Consider the following 15,011-nt stretch of genomic DNA (forward strand, 5'->3'; position numbering starts at 1 on the left):
TTCCATATACGGCGTTCTCAGCACCACTCTCAAAGTGTACTGTCATTTAAATTTTTATTGCAGAAATCAATAATACAAGCAATGTTAAGAAACTCCATTGGCTCCACATAGCCCACCCATCTGTGACATCATTGTTGAATAGGTCCCACCCCTTCACTGTGTCATAGGAATGGGTCCACCAAGGGGCATAGACCCCGCCCCTTCTATGACTGGCAGATCAGTGATGAGGCGACCTGAGTCGTCTGCCTCAGGCGGCGCCACCAGCTGTCATCATGGGGGCGGCATTCAGTGGCAGATTATAATATGGGCGGTTCGGGCGGCCACCCACATTATAATCCGCCACTGATTGTACCATGTACCGGAGACCCCCGCGCCCGGACAGCATCTGTAATTAATTGCGGGAATCGGGGGAGACTGTATTTATAAGTGCCGCGCTGTGTCCAGATTCTAGCCTCTCTGCTGCCCGAAGCGAACTATAGGATGACGCCCCCCCGTCAATCCGCCCACATTATAATCCACTACTGCCCCCCCCCCCACTGCTGTCCCCAATAAACATAATGTTTGGTCCCTTGCTGCACAGAGGATGTCAGGAGAGGAGGGGGCTGATCTTATAGGGGAGGTCCCAGCAGCACAGAGGAGGTCAGGAGAGGAGGGTGCTAATCCTATAGGAGAGGTCCCAGCAGCACAGAGGATGTCAGGAGAGGAGGGTGCTAATCCTATAGGAGAAGTCCCAGCAGCACAGAGGATGTCAGGAGAGGAGGGGGCTGATCTTATAGGGGAGGTCCCAGCAGCACAGAGGAGGTCAGGAGAGGAGGGTGCTAATCCTATAGGAGAGGTCCCAGCAGCACAGAGGATGTCAGGAGAGGAGGGTGCTAATCCTATAGGAGAAGTCCCAGCAGCACAGAGGATGTCAGGAGAGGAGGGTGCTGATCTTTTAGGAGATGGTCCCCCTCTTCCCCCCTTATAGATGGTCCCCCTCTTCCCCCCCATATAGATGGTCCCCTCTCCCTTATAGATGGTCTCCCTCCCCCCCCTTATAGATGGCCCCCCTCTCCCCCCTCCCTTATAGATGGTCCCCCTCTCCCCCTCGCTTATAGATGGTCCACCTCTCCCCCTCCCTTATAGATGGTTCCCCTCCCTTATAGATGGTCCCCCTCTCCCCCCCCTTATAAATGGTCCCCCTCTCCCCCCCCCTATAAATGGTCCCCCTCTCCCCCCCCCTTATAGATGGTCCCCCTCTCCCCCCTCCCTTATAGATGGTCCCCCTCTTTTTTTTTTTTTTTTAAATAATCTTTTTATTTGCATTTTGAGACAAAACAGGAATACAAATAACAATTACATAGAAAAACAGTGCCAGTGGTACCACAACGATCTATCACACGTATGCACCAAACATTTCAAGATTGCCAGTGTCAGAGTAGACCCTCTCGAGCTCAACAGGGGGCGAGTGATAGTACACTTTTCCACTTATTATTCTCCGTTTTCTATTCTATGTCCCCCAAAAGACAGGTATTGATATGGGCCTTTCAGTTATGGAAGTTTCAGCGGGCCTAGGGTGCCTGCTATATCCGCTTTACAATACCACTCAGTAAAACGGAACGGCTTCATTATATCTGCTATAGAGCGTTGGTCATAGTGTGTTGTAATAAAAACTCTCCATTTCTGGAAAAACCGTTTGGTTGATTTGTTTTTGTGCCGTTCCGTGTCGACCCTGTCCACATTCAGAAAAATTTTTAGTTGGTCTATAACCATGGGGATGTCAGGGGGAGAAGGGGACAGCCAACTGAACAGTAAACAGCGTAGAGCTACTACCAGCACCACATGTACTAACTGGGGGGTATAACTAACGGCGTCAGTGTCATCTGGGGGGCGGGGTTGGTGGAACAGGAGGGCCTGCGGGGTCAGTGGGAGTCGTATTTTCCAGTGAGCGTGGATATAGTCTGTCACCTGTTGCCAGAACTGGGAAGTGAATGGGCAGCTCCACACCCCATGCCACAAGTTAGTCAATGGTAGCTGACACTTGGGACATGCGGTGATCCTGTCTGGGAAAGAGGGAGATGGCAGGATGTTGAATCCATAAAGGGCCCCATGAGCCAGTTTGAAGTAGGACTCCCGCCACCTCTCATTTATAATGCATTTTCTGACCCTGGCCCACCCCTCTAAAATAGTGTCCGCTATGTCAGGGTCTTGTGTCCAGGTCGCCCAGGTCTTGAATAGGGAGGTTTTGTCAGGTCGTTTAGCATGTACTTCATTTCGGATAGCAGTATACAGTAAGGATATAGAGGGTTTGTGAGGTGAGGACCCTATAATGCCATCAAGAGCATGTGTAGCTGCTTCTTTGGAGAGATCCGACAACCTGGCATTACAGAAGGAATGAGCCTGCCTCAAATACAATAAGCACGACGGTGGGAGTTGGAATTTGGCCCGAAGATCAGCCGGAGTAAGCCATTTGCGAGTATCATAGTTTATGAGATCCCCCACTAATGTTGGGCCTCGCTGTGGTCCATGTCTTATCCATGGGAACGATTGTCCCTGTGGGAATTCCGGGTGGTGTGTCAGTGGCATATGTTTTGATACAAGGAAAGGGAGACCAAAGGCCTTCCTTATTTCCTTCCACGTGACAATAGTATCACGGAGAAGGACTGACCATTTTACAGAGGAAGGTAGTTTGGCATAGGAGGTATGGAGAAGGCCTCGGACATCCCATGGATGGGCGAAGGCCTTCTCCAGTTGTATATTGGAGAAGAAGGAGGAACCGTGTACCCAGTCGAGTACGTTCCTGAATAGGCAGGCAAGGTTGTACCCGCGCACATTAGGGAGATTCATGCCTCCATCCGCTTTGTTAAGCATAAGCTTTGTCAGCGATATTCGCGGACGCTTTCCCCCCCATATGAATCTAGTGAAAGACCTGTTGAGTGTGACCACATCTTTATGTTTGAGTAGGAGGGGCAGAGTCTGGAGTGGGTAGAGCAGGCGAGCAAAACTAATCATTTTTATTAAATGACATCGACCAGCCAGGCTCAAAGGCAGGCTCTCCCAGTTTTTTAGTTCTGTGATTATTTTCTTAATGAGGGGATCATAATTGAGAGTATATAAGGTGTCTGCAGTCTTTCCAATTTTCAGGCCTAAGTATGTCACCGAGGAGGAGGCAACCCTGATATTTAGATGGTTTAGGTGTTTAACCCATTCTGGTCTGTTTAGGCCAAGAGGCAAAAGTTCACTTTTGTTCACATTAATTTTGTAACCCGAGAAGCTTTCAAAATGGGCTAAGAAATCTAGTACTTTCGGGAGGTGTTGGTCTGGGCTGCTAAAGAAGAGGAGAAGATCATCGGCAAACATTGTTAATTTAATCACTTGCGTGCCTATTTTGATCCCCTCAAAAAGGGTCGGTTGCAGTAGATGCCTTGCAAGTGGTTCAATAGCAAGGTCGAAAAGGAGAGGAGACAAAGGGCATCCTTGCCTCGTCCCCTTTTCCAACGCAATGGGGGCGGATAGAAGACCCTGGGTGTGCACACATGCCGTTAGATCCGTGTACAGACCCCCCAGGAAGGTGCGGAACGCTCCCGTGACACCAAACTTGTCCAACACCGACCCCAGCCAGTCCCAACGCACGTTATCAAATGCTTTCTCTGCATCCAACGTGAGGATAGCTGGGTGTTCGTCCGGCTGGGGGCGGTGACGGACCCGATCCAGTACCATAATAACCTTGCGGATATTAGTCACTGCTGATCTGGTCCTCACGAAGCCCACCTGGTGGTCCCCCACTAAGTCCGGCAGCATGCTAGCCAGCCTGTCAGCCAGGATTTTAGATATGAGCTTGACATCCTGGTTTATAAGGGATATGGGTCGGTAGGACCCTGGGTCTAAGGGATCTTTCCCGGGTTTCGGGAGAACCTTGATGTGCGCCAGTCTAGCAGAGGCGGGGATATCACCTGTGTGAAGTATGTCAGAGAAATAATCTGCTAATACTGGAGAAATTTGCGTTGTGAGAATTTTATAGAACTCACCCGGGTAGCCATCCGGGCCCGGGGATTTCCCGTTGTGCAACATTTTTATAGCGGTCGTCACCTCCTCCTCCGTGACATCAGCATTTAGCATGTCCCTCTGTTCCTGTGACAAGGAAGGGAGGGTCAGGCTGTTCAAGAAGTCTACCCCTACCGATTCCTCAACCGGGGTAGATTTATAGAGGTTAGCATAGTAATTCCTCAACAGGGAGTTGATTACTAGGGGTTTCTTTTGCACTTGACCTGTCGGATCTTTTAGTGCTACAATATGGGAGGGGGGAAATCTGCCCTTGGCCAGCCTAGCTAGCATCCTCCCAGTTTTATTGCCTTGTCTAAATAAGTCTGTATCAAAATGTGTGCGATACATGCGTTCTCTCCTATCAATCCAGAGCTCAAACCCTGAGCGAGCGTTTTGCCACTGAAGTTTAGTACATGTTGTGGGGGATCTCACAAACTGGGAATACGTCTCACGGAGCTGTGCACTAGCTTTAGTGTATTCCTGATGAATTTTCCTCTTCATGGAAGAATGGTACGCCAGTAGCCTGCCCCGGAGAACGGCCTTCGCCGTCTCCCAATAAAGGGTTACGTCACTTCTGTGTGCGGCATTGTCCGAGGCATACTCTAGCCACCATCCCTGAAGAAGTTCCTGGAATGTTTCATCATTGTATAGGTAAGTGGGGAACTGCCATTTGAAGTAATTGGCTTTCGGGGCGGAGGTGTGGAAGGTGATAACAACTGGCGCATGGTCAGAGATAACTAGGTCTTTGACCTCTGCCGACATCAACCTGTCGCAAATCGGTGTGCTCGATAGCATGTAGTCAATGCGAGACCAGGTTGAGTGAGCATGTGAAAAGTGTGTGTAATCGCGGCCGTCTGGGTGCAACAGCCGCCAGCAATCTCGCAGATCCGTGGAGGAAATGACTCGTGGCAGAACTTTGTCTCTCTGACGCGGTGCCGTGGTTAAATTGTTTGCGTTACATCTATCTACTGTCCAGTCCAACGTCGTGTTCATGTCACCCCCTACAATTTTCCATGGCACCGCATCAGACTGAATAGTGGCAATCAGCCCATCAAAGAAACTTTTGTTTTCTCCATTAGGGGCGTAAACATTATACACACTATATGTTTCCCCATTGTGTTCTAACACCAGGTGAGATAACCTCCCTTCCTGATCGCAGGAGTGGGATAGAAGTGAAAAAGAAAACGATCTGTTAATAAGTGTGACAACCCCGGCTTTGCCCTCAACTGCTGAGGATCCAAAAATGTGTCCAACCCATAGCTTCCGCAGCCTGAAATAGTCATCAGTAGTCAGATGAGTCTCTTGAAGCAATACAATATCGGGTTTCAGGCGCTTTAAATGTCGGAGTACCTTAACCCTCTTTTGTGGAGAACGGAGACCTTTGATATTCCAGGTCACAATGGTAACAGAGTCAGCCATTATCTGTAGATTGTAATGGACCTATATGCGTGTAGTGGGCATAGCTCAAGAACAACGGGTTGGACACATCACCCTGGATCTCAACATGTTCCCTAGAATCAGTCATGCGAGGTGCAATCATCGCCATTTGGGTTACAGAAAATTTCTGGCTACAGAAATCAGAACGAGCAACATACAATTCAACAATAGCATCAAAAACTGTAAAAGAAGAGGGGTTGGGACAAACAGGGAATCCCGGTAAAGTGTCTAAGATAGTGAACATATAACACTTTACAACGTGGTAGGGGCCTTCCTTTTTTCAGGCATGTGGCATAGGAGAACCGACCCGCCTACCCCATTGTATGCAAACATTAGGCAGTCATATGTGAATAGGGCTAATACAGATATAACATCATACATATCCACCTAACAGGGCATGAAACATCAGACTTGTGTGGTTCCAGCGTGTTAGCTCCCTGGATGCGGAATGTCGCCACTCAATGTTCAGTCTTAACAACACCCAAAAAGTATATGCCATGTTCGCTGCATAAGGCGCATGACCACTCCAACCCTCAACAGTGAAGGTGGGAGTGACAGCTAAATCATTAATAAAATGAACAATACGTTACATTTCAGGCCGCCAGCTGCTCAGTCCGGTGATGGTGATCGCTCAGTATCGGAGCGACGTGCCAAGGATCTCCTACGTTTCTTACGATCCAAACGGGATTGAGGATGGCTTTGGCTGGCTCTGGAAGATGAGGATGCCCGTGCTTCCATGGGGGAGGAGGAGCGGTGGCGATCCTGTCGCTGGGAAGATCGCGGCGGGGAAACATCTATGTTCAGAGCTGAGCTTGCTTCCTCTGGTGACACATAAGTTGAAGTAGATCCATCGTTGTGGAAGACCCGTAGTGTAGCTGGGTATTGCAATTGGAACCTTTTGTTGGATTTGTAAAGGTGTGAGCAAATGGTGCTGAACGCCCTCCGGCGCTTGGTAACTTCCACGGAAAAATCCTCGAACAATAGAATCCGCATCCTATGAAACGTGAGTGGCTCTCGTCGTTTACGGAAGGCACGTAGCAGGTCAGTTTTGTCGTTGAAATCTAGTAGCTTGAAGATCACCTGCCTCGGTCTTTGTGAAGCTATGTCAGCCGGTCTCTGTACATTCGGCCGCTGGTCAGAAGGGGGTCCCAGCCTGTGTTTCCGCTCTACCCTGCAGGGATGTTGGAGGCCTAGTGCTTTTGGCAAGTCGCACTCACAAAAGCGCTGGAGTTCCGCTGGCGTCACCTTCTCACTGACCCCAACCAGTCTCAAATTGTTCCGGCGGGACCGGTTCTCTAAGTCCTCCATTTTATCTGTGGTCTTAGCCAGTTCTTTTTCCAGGGTGAGTAATCGGTCAGTCACCTCTTTATTATCTCCCTCCAGCACCATGACCCTTTTTTCCAACTCAGTTATGTGAGCAGCATGGTCAGTCAGTTCAGTTTGTATGTGCTGCAGAGTGGCTGTAATGGCAGTCTCCACAGTCCTCTGTATTTCAGGGGCTAGCAACCGTGCCACCTCTAGAGCCAGCTGTCTGTGGTCTAAGGTCCCTGCCTGGGACATAGAGGTCAGGTCCTGTGCTGGCTGAGATAGTGCCCCAATTTGGGAGAGAGGGGGGCTACTATCGCTGCTGCAGGGTAATGATTGCTGTGTGGCATGCTGCTCCTGTGAGGCTGACAGGCTAGGGGCCGGCTCGTCAGGCGCCATTTTAGCTGTGGCGCGCGGCGTTGTGGGCTGCCCTCCCGCCTCCGATTGCTGCCTCGGGGTACCTTTCAGGACAAATTTGTCCATTGACAGGGGTGCCGCTGCCGTCGGGAAGGTGCGGGACTGCTGGTCGGTTGTCCCGGGAGGCCGGTTATTGCGGTACGGGGCGGCGGGTACGGGAGCTCCTGCGCTCCGATGCTCACATGCCCGCGCCGGAACCGGAAGTCCGTCCCCCTCTTTCCCCCTTATAGATGGTCCCCCTCTTTCCCCCCTCCCTTATAGATGGTACCCCCCCCTTATAGATGGTCCTCCTCTTCCCCCCCCTTATAGATGCCCCCCTCCCTTATAGATGGTCCCCCTCTTTCCCCCTTATAGATGGTCCCCCTCTTTCCCCCCTCCCTTATAGATGGTACCCCCCCCCCCCTTATAGATGGTCCTCCTCTTCCCCCCCCCTTATAGATGGTCCCCCTCTTCCCTCTCCCCCCTTATAGATGGTCCCCCTCTTCCCCCCCTTATAGATGGTCCCCTCTCCCTTATAGATGGTCCCCCTCTCCCCCCCCTTATAGATGGTCCCCCTCTCCCCCCTCCCTTATAGATGGTCCCCCCTCCCTTATAGATGGTCCCCCCTCCCCCCCCCTTATAGATGGTCCCCCTCTTCCCCCCCCTTATAAATGGTCCCCCTCTCCCTTATATATGGTCCCCCCCCCCCCCCCTGCACAGCAGATAAAACAAAAAACAGCACATAACTCACCTACCCTCCGTTCCCCCGTCGAGCCTCTCTGGTCTGGTCCCGGCTGATGTGCGGCTGCCCGGGGTGTCCCGTCCTGTCCCCGGCAGCGCGCGCATCAGAGAGCTCCCCGTGCGCCTGTGGCTGTGACTTCCGGAGCACGGGGAGCTCTCTGATGCGCGCGCTGCCGGGGACAGGATGGGACACCCCCTGCAGCCGCACAACAGCCAGGGGACTAAGGCTGCTTTCCCACGTTCAGTGATCCTGACGGATCACGGACGTGGAATGCATGTACCGGACGTGGAATGCATGTACCGGACGTGGAATGCATGTACATAAGCGCCGCGCTGTAGTAACAGCGCCGCGCGGCTTATTCATTACAGCGCGGCGCTTATAAATACAGTCTCCCCCGCTCCCAGCATCTAATTACAGATGCTGTCCGGGCGCGGGGGTCTCCGGTACATGGTACAATCAGTGGCCGATTATAATGTGGGCGGCCGCCCGAACCGCCCATATTATAATCTGCCACTGAATGCCGCCCCCATGATGACAGCTGGTGGCGCCGCCTGAGGCAGACGACTCAGGTCGCCTCATCATTGCGGCACCACTGTCTATAAGGGAGGGGGGAGAGAGGGGGACCATCTATAAGGGGGGGGGGGGGGAAACCATCTATAAGGGAGGGGGGAGAGGGGGACCATCTATAAGGGAGGGGGGAGAGGGACCATCTATAAGGGAGAGGGGACCATCTATAAGGGGGGGAAGAGGGGGACCATCTATAAGGGGGGGGGAGAGGGAAGAGAGGGACCATCTATAACGGGGGGGAGAGGGAAGAGAGGGACCATCTATAAGGGGGGGGGAGAGGGGGACCATCTATAAGGGAGGGGGACCATCTATAAGGGAGGGGAAAGAGGGGGACCATCTATAAGGGAGGGGGGAGAGGGGGACCATCTATAAGGGAGGGGGGACCATCTATAAGGGAGGGGGAGAGGGGGACCATCTATAAGGGAGGGGGGAGAGGGGGACCATCTATAAGGGGGGAAGAGGGGGACCATCTCCTAAAAGATCAGCACCCTCCTCTCCTGACATCCTCTGTGCTGCTGGGACTTCTCCTATAGGATTAGCACCCTCCTCTCCTGACATCCTCTGTGCTGCTGGGACCTCTCCTATAGGATTAGCACCCTCCTCTCCTGACATCCTCTGTGCAGCAAGGGACCAAACATTATGTTTATTGGGGACAGCAGTGGGGGGGGGGGGGGGGCAGTAGTGGATTATAATGTAGGCGGGTTGACGGGGGGGGGGGGGGGGGCGTCATCCTATAGTTCGCGTCGGGCAGCAGAGAGGCTAGAATCACCCCTGCCTATAACGGCAAAGTAGGTGGGGATATGAGGCACAACGTCCATACAGTATTGTACACCAACAATAACATTAGCATTTTTTCGGGGAGAGACCACAAAGAAACCCTTTAGATGGTAGATATGTAATGTCCAGAATATAAGCTTAAATGTGTTGGCAACTTTATAGTAAAATAGTTCAGTGTAAAGTATTAGTAACTGTTCTCAATGCACTTACTGACAGCAGCTCCCTGTGTACCACATAGAGCTAAAATCATACACTACACTCCTCCTCCAAGCTGGTCTGCCCTGCTCTGTAGTGAATCGATCCATAAGATGGCCGACATGGAGGAGCATGTGACCATGCCCCACCCCCAAGTGTCTAATATTGAGCCTATGGTAGACAATGGGGATCGGGGCATGGTCCCATGCTCCTCCATGTCGGCCATCTTATGGACAGAGTAGTGGAGTGATTTTAGCTCTATGAGGAACACAGGGAGCTGCTGTCAGTAAGTGCAGGGACTACACTTATACTGTACACTGAGCAATTTTACTACAAAGTAGCCAACCTCTTTAAAGGGGTTATCCAGCGCTACAAAAACATGGCCACTTTTCCCCCTACTCTTGTCTCCAGTTGAGGTGTGGTTTCAAAACCTACCCAAACTGGAGACAACAGTAGGGGGAAAGTGGCCATGTTTTTGTAGCACTGGATAACCCCTTTAAGAATGGTGCTGAGAACTTCTAATATGTAAGGTGTGTGTGTGTGTGTGTGTGTGTGTGTGTGTGTGTGTGACAATATCACTTTAGATTCTCCAGGGTATATTTCTCCATTTGCTGTCACTAAATGGAAACTTTGTTGTTTACATACAGTGCAGAACACCCTATCTTGATAACATGAATTTTTTTTATTATTGCAATACATTTAAGACAAACAGTGAAAAATAACTTTCTACAGTAGCTTAAAGAGCAAACAAAAGTAAAACAAAAGCATGTCAGTTCTGCTAAGTAAGGATCCGGCTTCTCAGACCATCGCCAATCATTAGAAGTCAGGAAAAGCACTTTTCTTCCCCTCTCGCTGCATGAGGTGGACTCTATAGTAAGTACATTGGTACCTTGGTTCTCGAACTGAATTGGTTCAGGAGAGCATTTTGAGAACCGAGCATTGTCTTTCCACAGAAAATAATGTAAATGTGTTCAATTGGTTCCAGCACCCACCAATAATTACCTACAGTACCCATATATTACATTGTACAGTGCCCAGTTTAATCACTACAGTACATTACAGAACAGTACTATACTGTACAGGACATTACAGAACAGCACTATATACTGTACAATACATTATACACAAGAAACATTCAACAAAACCAGCAATTATAGTACAGTAGTGACAGTAGTCACCAATTCCGCACTCATCTTTCACTGTATAGTGCTCCCCCACTGTAAAGTATGGGAGACGGTGGTGCATTGACTCTACTACTACTACTGTATATGCACTCCAGCAGTATTATACAGTACTGTACTATATGTGAAGCCTCACCAGTGCTAAACTCACCACATACAACCAGGGCCGTTTCCAGGCTTTTTGCCGCTTGAGGCAAACCTGGGCTACAGCCGCCCCCCGACGACCATACCATAGGTGCCGGGACATTGCTGTGAGATAGCTGTGTCCCGGCACTTACCAGAGCACTGGGCAACACTCCAGGTGACGTCGGACAGGGAACCCAACGGTACGTGGGGATGCCAGGGAGCGCGGGCGGCAAGATGTGTGGTGGGGCCGCGACTGCTGCTGTCATTTTAGCTAAGTTAAACTTAACTAAAATGACAGCGGTGAAGATCTTGCCGCCCCCTGCAGGGACACAGAATCTGCCACCATCCACACTTGCAAAAACGCTTGCATACCGAGTACTTCAATAATAGGTGCCCAAAAAGTGTTTGAGAACCGAGAAAGAGTTTGAGAACCAAAGCAAACTATCCTTGAAAATACAGTTTGAATTCCAAGCAGTTTGAGAACCGAGGTACCACTGTATACGGGGTTCCTCTGCAGCAAGCAGCTAGGCAGTGCGAATGCTGGGCCTAGTATTAGTTGGGGTCTAAGCTTGCAGACCCCAACTGATTAAAAGTTTTGACATGCATGTATGACTTTTTTTTGTAATTAACTCTTTTTATTGAATTTTCATAAAAAATACCTGACTACCCCAAAATTTCATCCCAAAATGAGAAAACATTAAAGGGGTTGTCCAGCGAATTTTTTTTTTCTTTTAAATCAGCTGGTGTCAGAAAATTATATAGATTTGTAATTTACTTCTACTTAAAAATCTCAAGTCTTCCAGTACTTATACGCTACTGTATGTCCTGCAGGAAATGTTGTTTTATTTACATTCAGAACCAGTGCTCTCTGCTGACATCTCTGGCCGAGACAGGAACTGTCCTGAGCAGGAGAGGTTTTCTATGGGGATTTGCTGCTGCTTTGGAAAGTTCCTGACATGGACAGAGGTGGCAGCAGAGAGCACAGTTTCCGAATGTATATAAAACAACACTTCCTGCAGGATATATAGCAGCTAAGTGTGGGAAGACTGGAGATTTTTAAATAGAAGTAAATTACAAATCTATAACTTTCTGACACCAGTTGATTTGAAAGAATTTTTATTTTCGCTGGACAACCCCTTTAAGAAAATAAGCAGATAACTAATATGGATAAAGCAAATCCTTACATACAACAGTCAGAAAGAGTAGTACAGCAGTAGTAGCATAATGGAGAGGTTTCCCAGCAGTAGCAGTCTGGGACAGGAAGACCTTGGATGAGTCCGGCGCAGGTGACATGCACAGTGGTAGCAAATGCCGCTTAGTATATAACCATAGGCGGTATATTACAGTGAAGATTTATTACAAGCAACGCGTTTCAGCTCTATAATAAGGCAGGGCCTTCCTCAGGCCTATGCTTAGCACAACTCGCCCAGGTGAGCATATTGCTGTTCACCTTTTGTAGCCTCTACTAACCTGTGCTTGGATACTACACTAGAAAGCGCCTCGATCTCTCCTTTTGTTTAGCAGTCGTAGCAGCCGCCTTTAGCCGCCTGCGTACAGACAAGCAGATAATCTGGGTCAGTAGACACTTTGGTTAGGAAGTCACTAGGACCTTCAATTCCCTGCTGTATATATAACTCACGCTCATAAAAGAGAGCAATTTCAATTCATAAACTTCACTGTACTTAACAGGAGCGTATAACAATTCAACATATGATAATATGGCTCCATCCCAAGGACACTTATTTCATATTATTTCCCTTTTACTATATTTCAGATAAGAAGCTATAATCCATGAATGAACAAAAGATGTCCAGAGCCAGTAATGCTGGAAAGTTATTAATGATATCCCACAGAGTATAAAGTAGGATAGAAAAAGATAAAATGAAAGCAATGGTTTCCTCATTTGTAACATGTGTAAGAAGCCCCATGAGTTACAATCATCGCCTTCAACATTAAAGCTACGAGCAAAGAAAGCAGTGTAAAGTGTGGTTAAGGCACTTCTCAGCTAATTTACTTTGTGAACAGCCGTTCTCGCTGGGCTTATTCACATGATAAATTTTGTTGTCCCTTGCAGTTTAATTATTATAGAAAAATGGTTTCTGGGAAATGGTTCTAACAAAGCGTTATACTACCCAGAAAGAAATCAACTACGGCGAAGTCCGTGTACTGTGGGATTACACAGAATTCACAAAACACATCATTATATGAGCACAGAAGGATATATGAATGACAGCCGACTTCCTAAACAGACAATTACTCATTCCATTCTTTCTATCTATCTATCTATCAAAGTATACATGGAAAGACAATGAAACCCCAGTTATTTCAGGTCAGTATTCAGCATCAATAAAGTCTATAAACATTATATTGTAGTTTAGCACCACAGACTTTACCTTTATCTAGAAATATAATCCTCATACGTAATAGACAATAGCAGCTTTTTTACTCTGCTCTTCACAGACAATATGCCTTATTCCAATATAAAGAACAAATAGTAATGGTATTGTACAAGAGTCAAGCTGCCTCTAGACACATTTTCCCTTAAAAAAAATAAAAAACATATAAAAAGCTGTGATCCACTTCAGAAATTTGTGGACAGCATGGATTTCCATTGTAGATAATGGGGTGCAGGTTGGAGACAGAATAAAGGTGGATTTCAGCATGGAGCACACATGAAATCTGCATTAATAAAGGGGTTGTCTGGGGACTACTGCCTTTGGTGCAGTGATCTGCCCACCTTCCTGCCCTTTCTCATAATTATCTGGAGCTCTGCAGGGGTGAACTGGTAGAGTGACATCACTCCATAGCACTGCCTAAATATTCATGAAAAAGGGGCAGGCATATTGTAGTACCACCCCCAGTATACCGAACTACCAAATTATTGATTAAACAAAGGATTAAAGGAAAAAGGGTGCAGAGGATGAGTGTCTCCTACCTTATGGGAGCAGAACAACAGGTTAGAGTCTTCTACTTTCTCTTTAAGGCTATTCAGCCTACAGAAGTCTATGAAGCAAATGCTCATCTATGAAACTGGCTAAGCACGTACAATTCAAAAATCTCATTCCTGGACCTTGTTTCTGACACATGCCTAGACTAAAGAAGTGTTACTATCAGCAAGGAACCCTTAAAGGGGTTGGCCACTTTATAGTAAAATTGCTCAGTGTACAGTATTAGTAAGTGTACTCACTGTATATACTGACAGCAGCTCCCTGTGTACCTCATAGAGCTAATATCAGACTCCTCTCCTCCAGGCTGGGCTGCCCTGCTCTGTGGTGTTTTGGTCCATAAGATTGCTGACATGGAAAAGCATGTGACCAGGCCCCGCCCCCCAGTGTCCACCACTGAGCCTGTATATGTCTATGGAGGACACAGTGGACAGGGAATGGTCACATGCTCCTCCATATCAGCCATTTTGTGGACTGAAACAAAACAGAGCAGGGCAGCCCAGCCTGGTGAAGGGGAGTCTGATTTTAGCTCTATGAGGTACACAGGGAGCTGCTGTCAGTATATACATTGAGCACACTTACTAATACTTTGTACTGACCTATTTTACTATAAAGTGGCCAACCCCTTTAATCTTGTTAGAGAAGTGACAGCGATAAATGCCCGCCTTAGCAATGATAGTAAAAAAAATATTTTTAGCACATAGACAGCTTTTACTGCAGAAAAACAGGTGAATTCTACCTGGCTTTACTGTTTTCTAGCTCACTCATTTTAGCAACATGGCTTTGCTTCTGTCTCTCCAGTTCTGCTGTGACGTTCTTTAGTTTGTTGGAAAGGGTTGACAATGAGCTGTCTTGTTCAGCTACTGTCTGTTCCATTTCTGCCAAGCGCATTAGGTGTGTACTTGAGGGGACTTGCAGAGTGGGTTTCTTCATCAACTCCTATCAGAAAACAAGGCAAAATTATAATACATTCCTAAATTCCAGATAATAAATCCAACAGATCCAAAAGGAAAAATGTTATTTAGAAGATCAGTTTATAGTCTTTTTAAAGCCGTACTTCCCCAATTTAGTGTATTTAATTTTTTATTAGTTTATTTTTTAGTTTAGGTGTGGTTTGCAATTAAGCTCCATTCACTTCAATGGACCAGAGTTAGAAAACCTGCACCCAAACTGGAGACAAGAGTGGTGTTGTCTCTGGAAGAAAGTGGCCATGTTTTTCTAACACTGGATAACTGCTTTAGAATAAATATGAATGGATTTCCCCTATTCTTGGTCATTAACAAAAGAGACCTGCTAGTATGGTGGAATAGTAATACT

General features: G+C 47.9%; 1 protein-coding gene across 3 annotated transcripts in view; it reads right to left on the reverse strand.

Moving 5' to 3' along the window:
* The window catches only part of CEP290 (centrosomal protein 290), a 175,895-nt gene that overhangs the window by 34,792 nt on the left and 126,092 nt on the right, over positions 1-15,011 (reverse strand). For all 3 annotated transcript variants that reach the window (XM_069974121.1, XM_069974113.1, XM_069974129.1), the window contains exon 36: positions 14,434-14,633. In XM_069974121.1, the coding sequence (XP_069830222.1) occupies positions 14,434-14,633 (200 nt within the window). The remainder of the gene's footprint in view (positions 1-14,433; positions 14,634-15,011) is intronic.

Source organism: Dendropsophus ebraccatus, chromosome 1 (genome assembly GCF_027789765.1).
Source record: "Dendropsophus ebraccatus isolate aDenEbr1 chromosome 1, aDenEbr1.pat, whole genome shotgun sequence".
Classification (NCBI taxonomy): domain Eukaryota; kingdom Metazoa; phylum Chordata; class Amphibia; order Anura; family Hylidae; genus Dendropsophus; species Dendropsophus ebraccatus.